Raw genomic sequence first — 16,765 nt, 5'->3', positions numbered from 1 at the left:
ATTCAAGGGAAAGTTTAACCCGAAGCCCAACAGTTAAACTTATTTTTCTCATACCCAGAATACTATCTGTCAATTCAGAGAGCTTCAGTGTGATTTGCTGAGGTGCAGAGATAGCAGCTCACATCGGTACAACAGAACGTAACTGGAATTTGGTTTATGGACGTCAAAGCATCAGAAGGTACATTAAACATTTTCAAACAGAATTGAAAGATTACTTGATGTACTGCACAGAAGCTCATGTGTTTTTTCTTTCTTAGCAGAGATAGACATTTGTCAGGTGTAGTTTGGTAGAAAGTTCTCAGCAAAACTTCAAGACAAGGTTTGGAAATGTCCATAAATAACTGCATTATCATATTCGCAAAGAGATGTTGTTGAGTAGCAGGAAAGTATGTTTTGTGTTTTTAGATGAGACTAAAGGTTACAGAATTTATGTTTGCAGAAGGCATCATCAACTACCACATGCCACTAAGCCAGATACTGAACGCCTAATACAGCTCTTCACTCACTCTAAGTCAGCCTGGATATGAGCGTCAGCTAAACTCCTAAAAGCGTGATTGTTGAGATGTATAATCTCTCTGCACAGAGGCTGTAAATCAAGGAAAAGATGGTGTTTCATAACTCTCTCCTTCTGTCAGTTTTACTGCCGTAAAGCGGAAAAGAGGGCGAAGCGAGAGTAAGCAAGACTGATAGACACAGGAGAGACAGCATGCACCACAGATGCAGAGAGACAGAAAGACACATCATGTTTTGAGACAGGGGCAAAACAAATAAAAAAGCATAGAGATGGAAAAAGCAGGAAAAAGTAAAACTAAAATGCTGCTGAGAGAAAATATCCTTAAATTGAAGTGAAAAGTGGAGCCAGAGAGATAAGGAGCAGATTTGGAGTGTAAATTGAGGTGAACCCAGTGTTGCTGACAGCTGCAGGGCTCTGCTGCTTAGGATGGAGAGGACGGATTGACAGGACATTGACGGATAGAGGGCAGTGAGAGACAGACAGAGAGAGGTACCAGGGAGATTTACAGGGGTATTGCTGATAGGTCACTGGATAGAAGGGGAGAACGTACCTCATCCACCTTTATCAGACAGGCTTACAGGAAGTGGAGGAAGTTTGGTGGAGACGTGTGCACAGCTGTTCAGTCATAATACTGACGTTTTGGCACACAATGAGAGTTTGGTGACATCTTAAAGGAAAAGGAGTTTCGGTAAGGTAAGGAAAGGGACCTCATGATGTGTCTGTGGTAAAAGATAGATTATCAAATGGTTTACTGAAAAGAGAGGAGAGCAGGATTGTGAGACATAAGGCAAGTTTGGAAAGAACATAACAGCCCCAGCTCAGTGTCCTTAAAGTGGAAACAGCGTTTCCTAGTGGCTTTATTGTTGGCGCCGCTGTCGCAAAGACAACGAGATCGCTTTCCGTATTCCTCAGAGCCCAGCAACTATCAACAACACAAGAAACAATGCATTTTGTTTTCCACAGTTACTTTGGTTGTTCCACCATATGCCATTTCTGCTACTGGGAATAGTGACTGAACGTACATTGATACTCTGGGGGTAACTGGGGATAGCTACCGATAGCTACCTGGGAAAACAAAAGCTCCATCCTCTTCCTGTTTTGGTTGCGCAATTGTTGTCGTACCTCCTTTGTGCCGTAAATCAAGCCTTTATTTTCCCAAGAGATCGTACACGGTAGCACACAGAATTGCATAGTGAAAGCAAAGAACATATGTTGATAAAAAGTGAAATCCAATTGGTCACTCCATTGCAACGTCAGCGCCCAGCAGCAGTGCTCCGCTTCTGGCATTTTGGACTGAATGCGACTATCGGACACCAGTAAAACGTCCGCCTACAAAGTGCTGTACAAAAGTAAAACAAAATGATTTCTATTCTATTGTCATAATTTTAATGTCTCTACTGAAATGGCCTGTGTTGAACAATAAAAATATTATAAATATGCATACTATTATAACTATTTACTTACTTACGTATCTATTTACTAAACTTTTTTGCCTGGCCGCTTCCCAGACGAGCATAAAGTGAGCGATGGACATAAATGGAAGTTAGAAAAATCTAGCACACAGATTTTGAGAGCAATCTCAAACATTTTCATGTCAGGGATCTCCAAAATGGATGTCCAATAGACCGCAGACCTTGGATGTATAAGAGGTTATGCCTGTGTGTTAGTGAATAGCCTACAACTACATTAAATTCTGTTTATGTCATGCTACTAGCACTACTAGCTACTGGCCGATAGCCGGTTGTTTGGGAACAAAGATGTTAATACATCCACCATGGTACATTCCATGGGTGTATTATAAGATAATAAAAATGATGAATTACAGCCAATATATCCATTATAACAGCTAGCAGGAAGCTGGCAGAACCGGATATGTCATATGAGCGTGCAGGGCGGTGCAGTATTGTGGGTCTGATACACGTTCATTATTCCAAGGAAAATAACTCTGGATTCAGCGTTTAGTTCGTTTTACAACTTTTAGGACATAACGATTTAAATGAGGGCTGTTTAAGTGTTCATACTGGGAAGTTGATTTATATAAAAAAAAAAACATCCTACTTTTATGCAGTATATTATTAATGTAACATCACTTAAAATATGACAATTGGGGCTGAATCATTTCATGATATTAGACTCATATCTCACATGTAGTTGTATATTGTGTTTATATGTAGTTTAATAGCAGAATAGCAATTTTGTATGACCAATTATATTTAGAAGTTAGGACTCTCGATTTCTAATGTCATGGATTGTGTTAAGTTCCCTTAAGCAGCTTCTGCAAGATTGCAGACTTACAGACGGTGTGCGTAAAGTGTGAAAAAGTCCATGAGAGAGCCCTCAAAGCACGAGAGATTGTACAGTGCAACAGCCCTCGCAGACTTATTTTGCAAACGCGTGCTGAATTCTGCTAAGTCCGTGAGGGTGAACACTGGCACTGGAAATAAGTCTTGCCAGCTCTGTTGCACTGCGGGATCGATCCTCTGGGAAAAATAGAACAAGAACAAAGGTTCCAGCTCATCGACCTCACTTCCTCTCCCTTCACCCAGTCAGTCAGGTGAAACACAATACGGGAAATGTGTGTTAGAAACCGCTTCAGGCTAAGTCTCTCTCACTCACACACACACACACACACACACACATACCCTAACCATCCCTACATCAATGTGCATTACATCTTAGCCTTTGCAACGCAGTAGTAGCAGGATATCGTAGCAGATATTGCCCCTTTCACACTGTAGATAAGTGTCATTTTTCTGCTGATATGAGAGTGTAAATACTCTCATGCACGCACACATGCATGATCACTCTGGCTGCAGCATAAACATAAGACTAGAAATCCTCTAAGGCATTGCAAGTTTGGAAATAAGAGGACATGAGGGCCCTTGACTGAGGTGTGTGTGCATTAGTGTGAACAAGCTGTCTGATTATGGAGTGTTGTGCCGCTACGTGTATATGTGTGTGTGCATGTAGAAACGTGTGTGTGAGTACTTATGGAAAAGAGGCTATTGAGATTGTTCCGTTCATATCTCTGGGTTGTTTACAGGGTGGACAAGGCTTTGCCAAAGTGACGCAAGCTCTTCCACCCTAACTTTGACTGAGTGTGTGTACGTGTGTGTGTATTTTTGTGGGTCGAGTGTGTGTGTTCTTTCACACTCAGGATGAGCTTTGGCTTGTGTAAGGAGCTTTCCGGAAGAGACGAAAGCACGGCTGACAGCGGCAGGGGGATTAGCTCTCACCGAAGAAACATCCATGAAAACTGTGTATGTGTATCTACGTCTGTTTATGCGTATATGTGTATGTGAGATGTTTGGCATTAGGAATGTCACAAGAGGGACCAAGTGCGCACATCCAGGCAAAGATACTCAGGTGCAAGACAAAAATACGTAACCGCAGGGCAGAAAAAGAGAAATAAATATTCATTTGGAGCATAACAGTGTTCAGACCTCCTCTGTGCCCTGGCATTAGGAATGTGTCATCATAAAATAACAACAGATATTCTCTGTTCTTTAAACAGCTGGATGCATCTATCTGCCAGCTCTTCTTATCTGTACCATGCATCTGCTTCACACACAGTCAGCTGCAGGTCTTTTTGAAAGGCTGCAGACTGTCACACAGTTGCTACAGACTGGCTGTTGTAATTGGACCTGTACAGGATGATGACAGTAGAGATATAACTAGATCAACTTGGCAGAACATTTTCACAGTTTACGGTGTGTTGCAATTAAGCCAATGCACTTAGCTGGCCAGCAGACAGGCACACAAGTGGGCAGCGGACAGAACTGAACCAGATAGATGAATATTAAATCCTCAATCCCCATGTTGGTTCCTGACTCAAGTACCACTAGTAAAAACTAATGGCTAGTTTAAAAAAGTGGCAATTAAAGTATGAACATAAGGCCGTCAGCAGAGAGGAGCTGAATTGGTTTTTACAACCTTAAGAAATCTAGTAAATTATCTGATGATGGCAAGCTGTTCCCAGCGGTGACTGTATGCCTGCGCTCATAAAGGAGGTTATTTTTAATCAAGTTTTAAAAGTGTAAATGTATAGGCCTTACACTGACTCAAATAGCTGGATCGGATATCGTTGACAATGGGGCTGATCCATTCAATTCAGCTCTATGTTTATATACTATATAAATTATAGACCTGAATTGTAATTCCTGTTCATTTTTTTATATTTTTTTACCAAGTTGCTGGTGTATGATTTATTATTCGAATGATAAATAATCAGTAAATGTACATATAAGTATTTATCTGTCACATTTAGTTTGAGCAAATTAGGAAAGAGATGTTTAAGTCAAGTCTGACGTTGCTTTAAACATAAAGGAATGATCCCAGTCACTTTCACACAGTGAGCCAAACAGCTCATTAATTAAACACTGGTATCAGATCAGTACTTGGTATCAGCCGATACCCAAAGTCCAGATATCGCTAACGGTATCGGGACTGAAACAGTTGGATCGGTGCATCCCTAATGTGTGCTGCAATTACTGTTTGTATCTACTAGGGGCGTTACGATTCTCCAAATCCACGATTTGATTTGACTTTTGATTTGAACGTCACGATTCGATTTTCGATTTAAACATGCCATTGTTAGACTTTAAAAAGAGAACTGAACTCCCTTTTAATTTAGAAAGTGTTTCAAAAATTAGACTACAACAGTCTACAATATAAAAGCCGCATCTTTTCAAAATCAGTATCTGTGTGACCCACCTCAGTACATAATCATTACAAAAACAAAACAGAAATCCTTCTGCAGTGCATCAGAGTGTGCTGAAATCTACAAAAATGCGGTTTTGTTGTCATTTACTGTCACGCTTGTTTCTCTCCTCTCTTTCCTCTCTCTGTCCTCTGATCGCTGTTTGTCGCCTATGGGTGTCACCGAGCATATAGGCGGAGCTCGAGTCCACAGAGCTGGGAGACGAGACGGCACACAGCTTCGCTACCAATATCAGCTGCTCTGATTCAAAAATGTTGAGCAGAAAAAAACGTGCATGTAGGCTGAAACTCAACTGTGGTGTTCTTCTGTCGGGAGATGTAGTGACTTGATGTTATACCAAGTAAGAATAGAAGAGCTGTGAGTAAGGAAAAGTAACTAACCAACTAAAGTCCGCCAGGCTAATTCATGCAATGTAAAACGCCATAGGCATGCAGGAAGTGCCCTGAGTATTGTAGCGATTTTTTCCTTAAAATGTATACAAGTAGGCGGAGGCGGAGAGAAAGAAAAACACTGATCCTGCTTTTAATTTTGATGGCCGAAATCGAAAGCTAATTTCGATCGATATCTGATTTAGAATCGTGACACCCCTAGTACCTACTGTACTGACATTAATGCCAATCATATCTGCTTATTAGCATGCTGATCTATCAGTCAGGTTCTATTATATAGATCCTTCTCTGCCTTGTTAAACATTGTTCCTATTAATAGTATCCAGTAGTCTGAGCAGGAACAAGTGCTGTTTGAGAGCTCCTAGTCACAGTACAGAATATCCTCAAGGCTATGGTGGCTTTACATAATGATTACCAGCCTGAAAAGTTTTTGTCCAAGTATACATGCATTAAAAATATATTTTTAAAAACAGAACAAAACAAAACAAAACAGGGAACTAATTAACTCCTTGGGAGTCCAGAAGAGAAAACAAAGCAACCATGTAATGCACAGTTTACTTGATGGGAACTGTCAGCAAGGGTTGTATCTCTGACCAATGACGCTGTGTGGCTTCAACTACCCGTATAATATTATTCATGCTCACATTGCTCTCTGGGATTGTATGGCCTTTGCTCTCTGGTTGCTTTTTGCGTTACACAATTTCCGACCTCTGGCCTGCCTTTGTGTGCGTTTATGTGCATAGCGTGTGCTTGTGTATGAGTGTGTGTTTGATGTTGATGCTGATGTTAAGGCAGGCCCCGAGGGTACGACGCTGAGGTCGGGGACAATCCATTTAGCCTACTCACCCTGGTAATTATTCAGCATCAGTATCACAGAAGACACATACACACAAACTACAAAACAAACTAATGCACATTTAAGAGGGAAAGGCACAGAGAGAGAGAGAGAGAGAGAGAGAGAGAGAGAGAGAGAGAGAGAGAGAGAGAGAGAGAGAGAGAGAGAGAGAGAGAGAGAGAGAGAGCGGCAACGAGTGTGAGAGATTACAGTGCTTAGTGTAAAGCAACTCTGAATGCAAATGGTTGTTATCGACCTGCTAATAGAGCAGGTTTGCTGCGTGTATGCGTGTGTCGTGGTAGAGTATGCGTGTGTGCGTCCTCTCCCTGCTCGAGGCAAGGTGAAAGGTTAATTCAGGACTGTCGCCGGTCAGCTCTCCTCTCGCATGCCTCCTCTGTCACACCTGAACACACACACATACATGCCTGCCTTCAGCTCTCCTCATCTGCCCCAAAGGCACTTGTCGTCGTGTTGCCTCACACCTTCCAACCAAAACTCACATAAACACAGTTTTTTGTTTACACACAGTCCTAAGCATCACTGTCTGTGATGTTAATAAGGTGAGGGCGGTGAGAGGGGGGGAATCATGCCTGAATCATGACTCACAGCTCCGCTCCCTTAGCAACTGCCCGACTGCGTTTACCTGGCGCACACACACACACACACACGCAGCGTGCCAAGGTGACCTTCACAGCCTCACAAACACTTCCCTTGGACACAGAGGCACATGCACTCTCTCTGCCCTCTCTCTCACACGTCCTCGTATATATCACACGTCCCACATGTGTGGCCCTGGGACAGATTATTGGATTAATTTATTAACACTCTCAGACCGTAACCCGTCTTTCACCCCCACCTCCTACCTCCGATTCTACCTCCCTGCATTGCACTGTCCTTGGCTCCGTCACCTTTCCTACCCTCCTCCTACCATTCCTCCCCTTTCACCTTCTTGCTCAGACGCTCACTGCATCCAAATTGTACAATCCACATACTAATAATAGTGTCAGTATGAAGACATGTATGAAAAGCACTGTATGTGCAAAATACAAGAAAGTATTGGGTATGTAGCCGACGCTCACTACACAGTCAAAACAGTCCAATGATTCTTTGTACCATGTTGTTCCCATAGAAACAGCCAAATCAGAGGCACTTTCAAAACAATATGACAGATAACAGTGGGAGGAGTGGCAGCTGGAATCTGTTAGCTCAAATTTATTATTATTGAACAACTTTGTGACAAACGTATAGAGCTGAATCTAAATCTAACACATTTCTTTTTCTGGCATTATGAACGCTCCCTGCTGCTTCCACAAAAGTTCTGAGACAATCAGTTAATTCATTGATTTGTCTATAAATTACTCGTCAATCTATTAATCTACTTAGTCATAAAGCAAAAATGCCAGACATCTGTTGGTTCAAGCTCGTAAAAATGTGAAGACTTTCTGCATTTCTCTGTTTTATATCATTGTAAATTGAATATCTTCGACTGTTCGACCTTGGGCTGTAGGAAACGGAGGTCCAAACATAAATCTGAGCGGTCCCAAGATGATTAAAGGGATAAAAAAGTTATAAGTAAATGTTTTTTATCTGTGTGCTTTTCTTACTTTCGAAATGATTTTCTTTTTTTCTTGTGAGTATTGGATATTTTCACCTCTTTACTTTTCTAAAAAAAAGCTTCATATGAAACAAGCTGACAACAAGGGAAAATCACTATTTGGTTGAGCTGCTCATGAGAGCAGAAACTATTATTCAATGAACCCGTTAGTTAAATCCACAGAAAATTAATCAACTATTTTGATAATTGATGAATCCTTACAAGTCAGAAAAAAATGCCAATCATTCTCTGGATGCAGCTTCTCAAATATGTTTGCTGCACTCCTTCGTTTTATATCATTGTACAATGAAAATGATTGTTTTTTAGACTGTCGGTCGCACTGTTGGATCTCCCTCCATCTTTGACCCCTCTTTCTGCCCCCATACTGTTTTTCCTCTGCCCCTCTCCTCTTGTTGTCCTACCTGTCCCCTCCCAGAGAACAATACAGGCTACTAGAGTCACGCCATCCCACCCCTCACGGAGCCCAAAGTGCTAGATGAGTCCTGACAGAGCAGACAGGGTGAAGAGGCCACTGTTTTAACAGCCATTACCGGGATAGGTGCTGACAGCTAGGGTGCCTGTGCATCCCTCCCTCTTTCGCTCTCTCCGTCTCAGCGTTGAAAGTGTGTGTGTGTGGGGCAACGCTCCAAATAGGACACAACGGAGGAGTGGCATTTTAACAAGGACTGTGATGAAAATGGCGGAATTTGTTGTGCTGCTTGGGGGACGAGTTTTCATCTCAGGATCAGACCGATGGCCACAAATGGAGACAAACATCTTATTCTCACTTTATGTGTGTCTGATTTTGTTTGTATATCTCTGAACAAACGCAACACCAGACAGCGCTAAGCTCATACTGAGGAGAAAACATTTCAAAACTGCATCCCGAAACAAAGTTAAAAAAGCTTCTCAATCTAACAAGAGGAACAATTATAGAAAAAGCTGCCAAGATGAAAAAGGTATTGTTTTACATGCGCTTTATTGTTAGGTTAGGATTTATGTTGTAACAATCAGGCAATAGAATAAATGAGTCCATGCTTGATATTGTTGTTTCAGTTCTACTTTGCAGATGAGCTTTACTGCCTTCAAATCCCCCTGTCCTATGGGGAAGGGGGGGGTCCAAATAGATTTCACTAAAAAAATGCTTACTCAATTAGGTGGGTGTTGCTTGGCATGAGCTTCAATCCAACTTATCTCTCTGCTTTAATTAAATGTGCCGTGTTTGCCTCTGGAGTTGCTTTGTTTCACGGTGATAAAGCTACAGAATGCAGCCACAGCGCCTGTCATCATGAAAAACAATCAGCAGCCGAAGATAAAGGCCAAATCCACAGTAATTATTGCACCTTAAACACAAGGGTTTATGCTCATATCTTTCTCCTTTGTTTTAATTTGGGGAACAGCCAGATAGAAGGCGTAATAGACGGCTGTAATTATGAGAAGATTGTGAAACAGGATTATTGGTTAATGCTTCACATACATTGCAGCGGAGCCGTCATTCCCGGCGAGAGGAAATCCTTTTTCGGGTGCAGCAGAGGAAATAAAGCGAAAGCTGGGTTGCAGTGCGACATAGACTGCACATTTATCTTGATGCATTAGCAATGAGGAAGTTGTTTATTCTGTTATATTGAGAATGGCATGAGACATGAGATTTACAGGTAAATTAGATTACTTCCCAAGGACGGAGCATGGCAGAAACACAATATCTTTCCCCCAGAGGGCTGTGTGGTTAAAGAGCCCTGTCTTGTTGGATATGTTTGTGTCAGAGGCAAAACAAGACTAACAAATGATTTCCTGTGTTTTGTTTTCAGCCTGAAGCAACACCAGCAGTAAGCCACAGAGACAGGGCCACTCTGGAGAGAAGAAGCGACGAGGACAGAGATTATTGGAATAAACAACTTCAGAAAAAAGGACTTGTGTCAGAAACCGAAGAGTATGAGAAAGTAGTGCAGAGTAACTTCAGTGTGCGTGCGTCTATGTGTGTGTGTGAGAGTGTGTGTGTGTGAGTGCGTGCGTGTGTATGGGCGTCGTCATGGCATCCATGCACGCATCTGCAGTACGCATGTGTGGGTCATTGTGAGTGTGTTTATTTCTATCTTTGATCTAAAAATATATCTCTGAGATTTATTCAGCACCTAAGTGTTAAGTGATATGAGTTCTCGACACCAACAGCCGTCAGAAGAAGCGGCTGCATATTGCCATATAACTCCTGTGTGAACCACAATCCTAAAATTGAACTGATGTCAGTGCGTTGCCCAGAGTGGTAATAATCATTACAATGATAGTCATAGAGCAGCAGTAATAATAACTCTGTAACTAGCCGTCCCCCAAGTGCTCTGACAGTGATCCAGATCTCCTGTTTCTACATGCATTTCATACAAAGCGATGGTGGCACATGCATGGATCACTTTCAGACCACTTGAGTCTTACTCAGGCCTAGACCTTTAAATCCAAGGGACAAGAAACCATCCCAACGACCTCAGCCATTACAGATTGCATGAATTTCCATAACTTTAAAAAGGTATTTTTGGTTTGAATCTTGTGTTGTCTAGTGGATTGGTGTCCCTTTATTTCAACTGGTGGATGTGTCATTTTGATAAAACCCATCTTTTTATGTATTCCATATAATCAAAACATTGAGATGTGGCATTGTTACAGTACAGAAGGCAGTGGAGAAAAAGCAGCACAAAGACTTTTTAAACTGCTCTGAGGTGAGGGTCAACTTTGTGAATCATCTACTGTTGAAAACATTCCCACAGCACTGAATACTGATGTCAGATGCAGTCCGGAGGTGACAGAAATTATCTTCTCTGTTGAGATGGAGGATATGTAGATAATATTTTTTTATTTTATGGACAGAGAAAAAAAAACTTCACTCCCAATTCATGTAGCAGCCAATGTACAATACAACCGGGATGTAATTCAATGCATGCAAAATGTAAAATGTTGCATTCACTTGCCTTTTTGAAACCTATTGCTTGCGCGTTTTGGCAATAGCGCTGCTTTCTAGTGATAGCATCGTAATGCATTACTGCACATGCTTGCACCTGAGCAAAGAGGTCACCTTTTAATGCTGAACTGGCTTCTTTTCTAAATCTAATTTACTCATCAAAAAATGAAAACCTTTTGATACCTAGAAATTAGTCACCGCTGTATAACACCCTTCATCTGTGCGTCTTTAGAACGTCTGTTAAAGTGAGATTCAACGATGGTTTGTAGCATCATAAGGCAACACGCTCCACTTTCCTGCGCTGGCACTGAGCAGCATTTCTCTCTAAGCTGAGGAAAGGACTGAAGAACACAGCAGTCAATGCTAAGCTATCAGCTGTTTTTTTTCCCTCTGTAAACACATTAAAATGTTGTTTTTTTTGTGCTTTGTTCATTTCACGGTGACGAGCGGTAACAACGAGTGACCTGATTAAAAAATTGTTTTTCCCTCTGCAGACATATGGATGAGTAATGGTTTTATGCAATCACAGTGTAATATTAACAACCATACAATGAGGGTTTGAAGTTACAAGCAGTTTGTGTAAATAAGCAGTAGCTGCAGGTGAAGTTTGTGTTTTAAGAAGTACAAGAGTTTTTGTATTCATAGTGTTTATCTGCACTGAGCTACAGGGCGATAAGGGAAATGTGTTTCTTATGGATATAATTGAAAAATACAAATATGCTGGCACTGAAATGAGAATAAAATGTCTTTTGGTGGGTCGTGTTTTTGAATGGAAAACTTTCAGTGAAAATAAGCTCATCCCGAGTCGAGGAGTCGGTGATGATGGACCAAAATCCAGCGTGTGGAAGACAGTGAGTGATCATGGAGGGATTTTGATAACCGCCGTTTTCATGAAGACAACCACAGTCACCACAAAGACCCGCCCCCCTCAGAGAAACATCTATATGTGACTGTTTGCCAGTGGATTCATAAAGAACAGCCAAAAATGATGATGCAGGACTACAAACTGTTGGATTTTAACATTAGGTCTAAAACTACCAACCCCTCTGTTGTTGGTAATGCCATAAGAAAAACACAGAACAAGAAGTCATTTGGCGTTTTCGATGTGCACCATGACTGTTTTGATGACTATTTACACTGACTCCTTTCTCTCCAGCACTGGTGTGTTCACAATGGCAGCGGCGTCTGTGTGTGCCGATAACACGGTCTGTGCAGGAGATGACTGTGCCATGAGTCACATAGTTTACCAGATGTTACATAATATATGACAGAGATGTATCTATGAGTAGGATTTTTGTGATATGATGCTTGCGGGTGTGTCTGTGTATGTGAAGCTGTCAACTGCACTGTCAGTGGGAGGCTCGCTGTGAGCTGTGTACCATGAGCACATTTGTAAACACACCTGATGATGAATACAATGAAGATGACAACTATATCTATTTTCTCTTGCAAAATCCAGACCTGCGTTTTTTTTTTTCTTTTTCTGTGTGTGTTTGCATCACCATGTAGGGGGTGTGAAATGTTGCTTTTACTGGCAGCGATCATCTGTTACCACACATGCACAACCTCGAGCTTTGCAGTATCAACTACACAATAATATTTAGATTATTAATGTTGTTAATTAATCTCCTTTTACTTTTAGTGTCTCTATCACTTTGTCTCGTCATTCTCGTTCCAAAACCTTCTTCTCTTTCTGTATAACTATCATGCAGCACCTCAGGCAAAAGGTACATCAATAAGAGATATGAGATGTGGAATATGAGATACAGAAATCCAATGATTTCAATGAATATTTGTAGAAGAGTAATAACATGGGCCAACAGTGTGGACAACCCCAGGCTGTATAATCTGACTGGCTGGTGGCAAAGAACTCACAGATATGTTATGAATCAGAGATGGCAGCATTGAACGCATTCTCCTCCGACTGAATTTTAAAATATCCTGCTAATTGGTGAATAAATCCCACTTAATATTAAAAACAGTCAGAAAGCAGGATCGCTATGGAGAAAAAAAAGTATGAAAAATACAACAGAATTAAACAAGCTTGATGACGAACCGCGAGGAGCAGAACCCAGTGCTAACGGGAAAGATGGCGGAAGGCAGAAATGCAACGAAAACGCAAAGGTGACCATGAAAAGGATTCTACAGGAGATTCTAAGACTTCCGAAAAGAGAACAACCGCCAGCTGGACGATATTAAAGACGAGCTCAACGAGACAAACCAGAGAATCGGGGGAAGCAGAAGACCGCATTGATGCGGTGGAAACCAGACTGCAAACAGTGGAGCAGGTGGTGAGGAATAGGCTAAAGGTTCAAACTCAGCATGACGTTGTCGATCAAGAAGGAAGATCAAGGAGAGAGATTATCAGAATAGGTAAAAACAATACGAGCTTCGCTGACGGCTGGTAATAAGACAAGATGCATCAGGATCAGTCTGAATCAGCTCAGCAGGAGACAGAGATTGATTGATCACATCATACATTTGCTTCGCAGTAATTAATCAGAGCAGCACAAACTTATGAAAAATGAAAACCTTCTAAAGTCTTGCAAGTCAGGAGAGGTAGAAAGAACAAATTTCCTGGTGGAAACCTTTAATTAAAGGGGGACATTTTAATTGTCAATGCTTTCTGGTGGACAAACTGTGTTATGGTGACACTGTTTCCAAATGACCTCAAACAGTTTTGGAATTTAAATAACAATTTCTTACATGCCGGTACCAATATATCTGTAACAAGCTCAAATCGGCTGATAATATTGACCATGCTGACGCGTCATTCATGCTCTAACGTATAACGATCTGATGTTTTTTTCATGGGACCGGCTGCAGGCACTCCCAACCACCTTCATAAACCTACAGTATTGATTCAAAACTCATATAGACTCAGCAGGAGCTTGTTCTTGTTCCTGTTATAACACTGGATTGTCTTATGCACATAACATACTTTCACCATGGTGACATCTCATCATTAACTCATACAGAAAAGTAGAAAAGCACATGAAACGTGACAAGCATTAGAGGTGTGATCTGAACTGCGTGTGTGTGTCTGTCACTTGTGGTGGAAGATCTAAAAAAAAAAGAGAAAAAAAAGGCAGAAAACAAGCCATTTGTTCTGATCAAGCAATTAGCTGCAAAGCTTAGTTTCTTAAACAAAGTTTCCATAGTAACAATAGCCTTTTCTGCTGGGTGAGGAAAGAGAAGCGGAAAGTTTGAGGTACGCTAAGAGCACCATCGCATAAAAAAAACACACATGCCTTCTTTAAAATCTAGTTGAAATAAATGAGTATAATAACCGACCGACTTTCATTATGAGTGCAGTTACACTGAGCTGCAAAATGTCTCCATAATGGAGCAAAATGTTCATCATCTTTCTTGTAATTTCCTTGAATGGAAACTAAACTTGTTGTTTACAAAGAGCAGAACAGTAAAATGCATGAAAAAAACAAGTGCAAGCGAGAGAGAGAGAGAGAGAGAGAGAAGAGACGGCAGCAGGAGGGAGAGGAAATCAGTGCGAATGGGAGCTGCTGTGCGCTCTTAATGGCCCACTGTAGTCAACAGGAGATGAAGTAAATAAAACATTAAAGCTGGTATTATGTCTTTTCCACTGCGCCATCCAACCTCTGTGTATCATAAGTCAGTGTGTGTGAGAATACTAGGCCACCACTCCACTTAGCTCACAGTAGGGCATGTTATCTCTGCTCATCCATATTCATGACCGTATCACTGTAACCCTGGGATGCGTTTTCTGCAAAGGTAACCTCTCTGCTGCACGGTAGGTGCAGCTCACAGCTCGGCTTCTTGAACTCCTTCATTTGATTCGACGTTAGCGTGGATCAGCCTCACTTTGGGGTTTGGTACTGAATTAGCGGTGCTAATTGATTGTGTTCCACACCACATGAAGGAGTATCAGTGAGTCACATTAATGGTAGCCGGAGAACCAGTAGATTGGATGTTACAGTTTCCTCTCTGTGACCCCCGCACGACTGCATCATTATGAGAAGCATTTGTTGAAAATGTCAAGATGGAGATATGGCTTAAGTTGACATTTTAAAAGGACAAAAAGGGACACAGGGGTCGCACAAAGCCAAATATCTTCAGAAAAGACAGCAGAGTGACGATTTCATTACAGCACGGCACTGTCTCTTTTATGAGTGTGAGGCAAATCGTAAACACTGAGTCACCCCTCCTGACAACTGGTAAATAAACAAACAAGAATTGCTTTCCGGGGAGAACAACGCTGGCTGCTAACATTTCTGAACTTCTCTTTGATTTAATTGTACTTTTGTTTAATAGAGTAATAACAATCCCCGCCTGATGGAAAAGGTTACCCTGATGATGTCGGTGTAGAGAGACTAATATTAATTCATAAAAAAATCTCTTTCAATAATCACAAAGACCAGACGACGAGCACAGGACAACCTTTCTTTTGGTCTCTGAATACACATAAGAGTCATTTAGCCATGCACATTTGAATAAACCATTCCATAAATCAAAGACAACAAGGCTTATAGTTTAGGTGTCTCTCACGTCAAACCGTCACATGTTGTGTCTGCACGCCCCTAACTGGCTGTAGCCGTTGTCAGCGGTGATGTGACCCTAAACAGCCCAGTAGCAACAGATTTCCACTCCGCCGCTCTGCTCCACGCAGCAGGCTGCTCATTGTCAGAGCCCGTCAGAGCTTCCCCGTCAAAAATCATTGTCGCCATCACAATGTTCAGCCCCACAGCCCCGGCTGGCATTTTAGACAGTGGATCACAGGCTGGCGGGTGACACAAGCAGCCAGACACATAAGCGGCACGCAGCACCGAATGCATCTAGCATCAACACCAAGGTACTTTGGTGTTGTGCTAATTCTTGAGGACAGAGATAGGATGTTAGAGCAGCAATCTAACATCTCTGCAGAGGTACCTGACCTGTCCGGCTTGATTTATTCATGCAGGGCTACAGGCTGACCTTAGACCTGCTGGCACACATTAACTGTTCTTTTAAAAGGTCGAGGCAGCTGAATCAGGTGAGAAGTGAGGATAAAATGTACAGTTCTGGATCACTGTTGTCACAGATTAGACCATATTAAAGTGAATATTTGGTACTATTAATGGGTTGAGCTTGAGCAAATTGTCTGATCCTACACACAGCATCCTTTTAAAGCTCCTGATGGTTTAGAAATAAATGGGTTGTAGGTATAATTGTTTGTATCAATTATTTGAAATTCTCATAATAAAGTCATAGCTAAAAGTTAAGTTGGTTATTTCCATCATAAGACATTCAAAAAGTAATTTCCCTGCAAAAAATATATAATTTAGTCAGGAAATAAATGAAAATTATTTTGTTCATACTTTTTCTGAAAGACGTTGTTGCCAGTGCCAATTATTGCAATAAAACAAGAATACACAGCCATGCTAGTGGCTCTGTAAAGCTGCACTACAGTGGCTATTTGAGCGAAATGCTAACACCGCATGCTAACATGTTCACAATGACAATGCTAACATGCTGATGTTTAGCAGATGTAATGTTTACCATGTTCACCATCTTAGTTCAGCGTGTTAGCCTGCTAACATCTGCTAATTAGCACAAAACACAAAGTACAGCTGGGACGGGAATGGGAATCAGTTTTGCAGGTATTTAGTCATGAGTCCAGTATTGGATAAATGAAAATGTTGGCCTGATGGGGGAGCTACATGAAAAGTTGAGGGATCACCAAAGTGATTATAATTCATCCTGACGGGGGCATGAATGTGTGCACCAAATTTCATGACAAGGAGAAGTCAG

General features: G+C 41.4%; 1 protein-coding gene across 2 annotated transcripts in view; it reads left to right on the top strand.

Moving 5' to 3' along the window:
• zgc:171482 (zinc finger protein) overlaps positions 1-12,457 on the top strand; it is a 60,537-nt gene extending 48,080 nt beyond the window's left edge. For both annotated transcript variants that reach the window (XM_037782749.1, XM_037782748.1), the window contains one exon: positions 9,861-12,457. In XM_037782749.1, the coding sequence (XP_037638677.1) occupies positions 9,861-9,882 (22 nt within the window). In that variant the 3' untranslated portion in view covers positions 9,883-12,457. The remainder of the gene's footprint in view (positions 1-9,860) is intronic.
• Positions 12,458-16,765: the final 4,308 nt, after the last annotated feature.

Source organism: Sebastes umbrosus, chromosome 10 (assembly GCF_015220745.1).
Source record: "Sebastes umbrosus isolate fSebUmb1 chromosome 10, fSebUmb1.pri, whole genome shotgun sequence".
In the NCBI taxonomy this organism is placed as follows: Eukaryota; Metazoa; Chordata; class Actinopteri; order Perciformes; family Sebastidae; genus Sebastes; species Sebastes umbrosus.
Note: the sequence above shows the minus strand (reverse complement) of the source record. Positions and strands in the feature narration are given on the sequence as shown.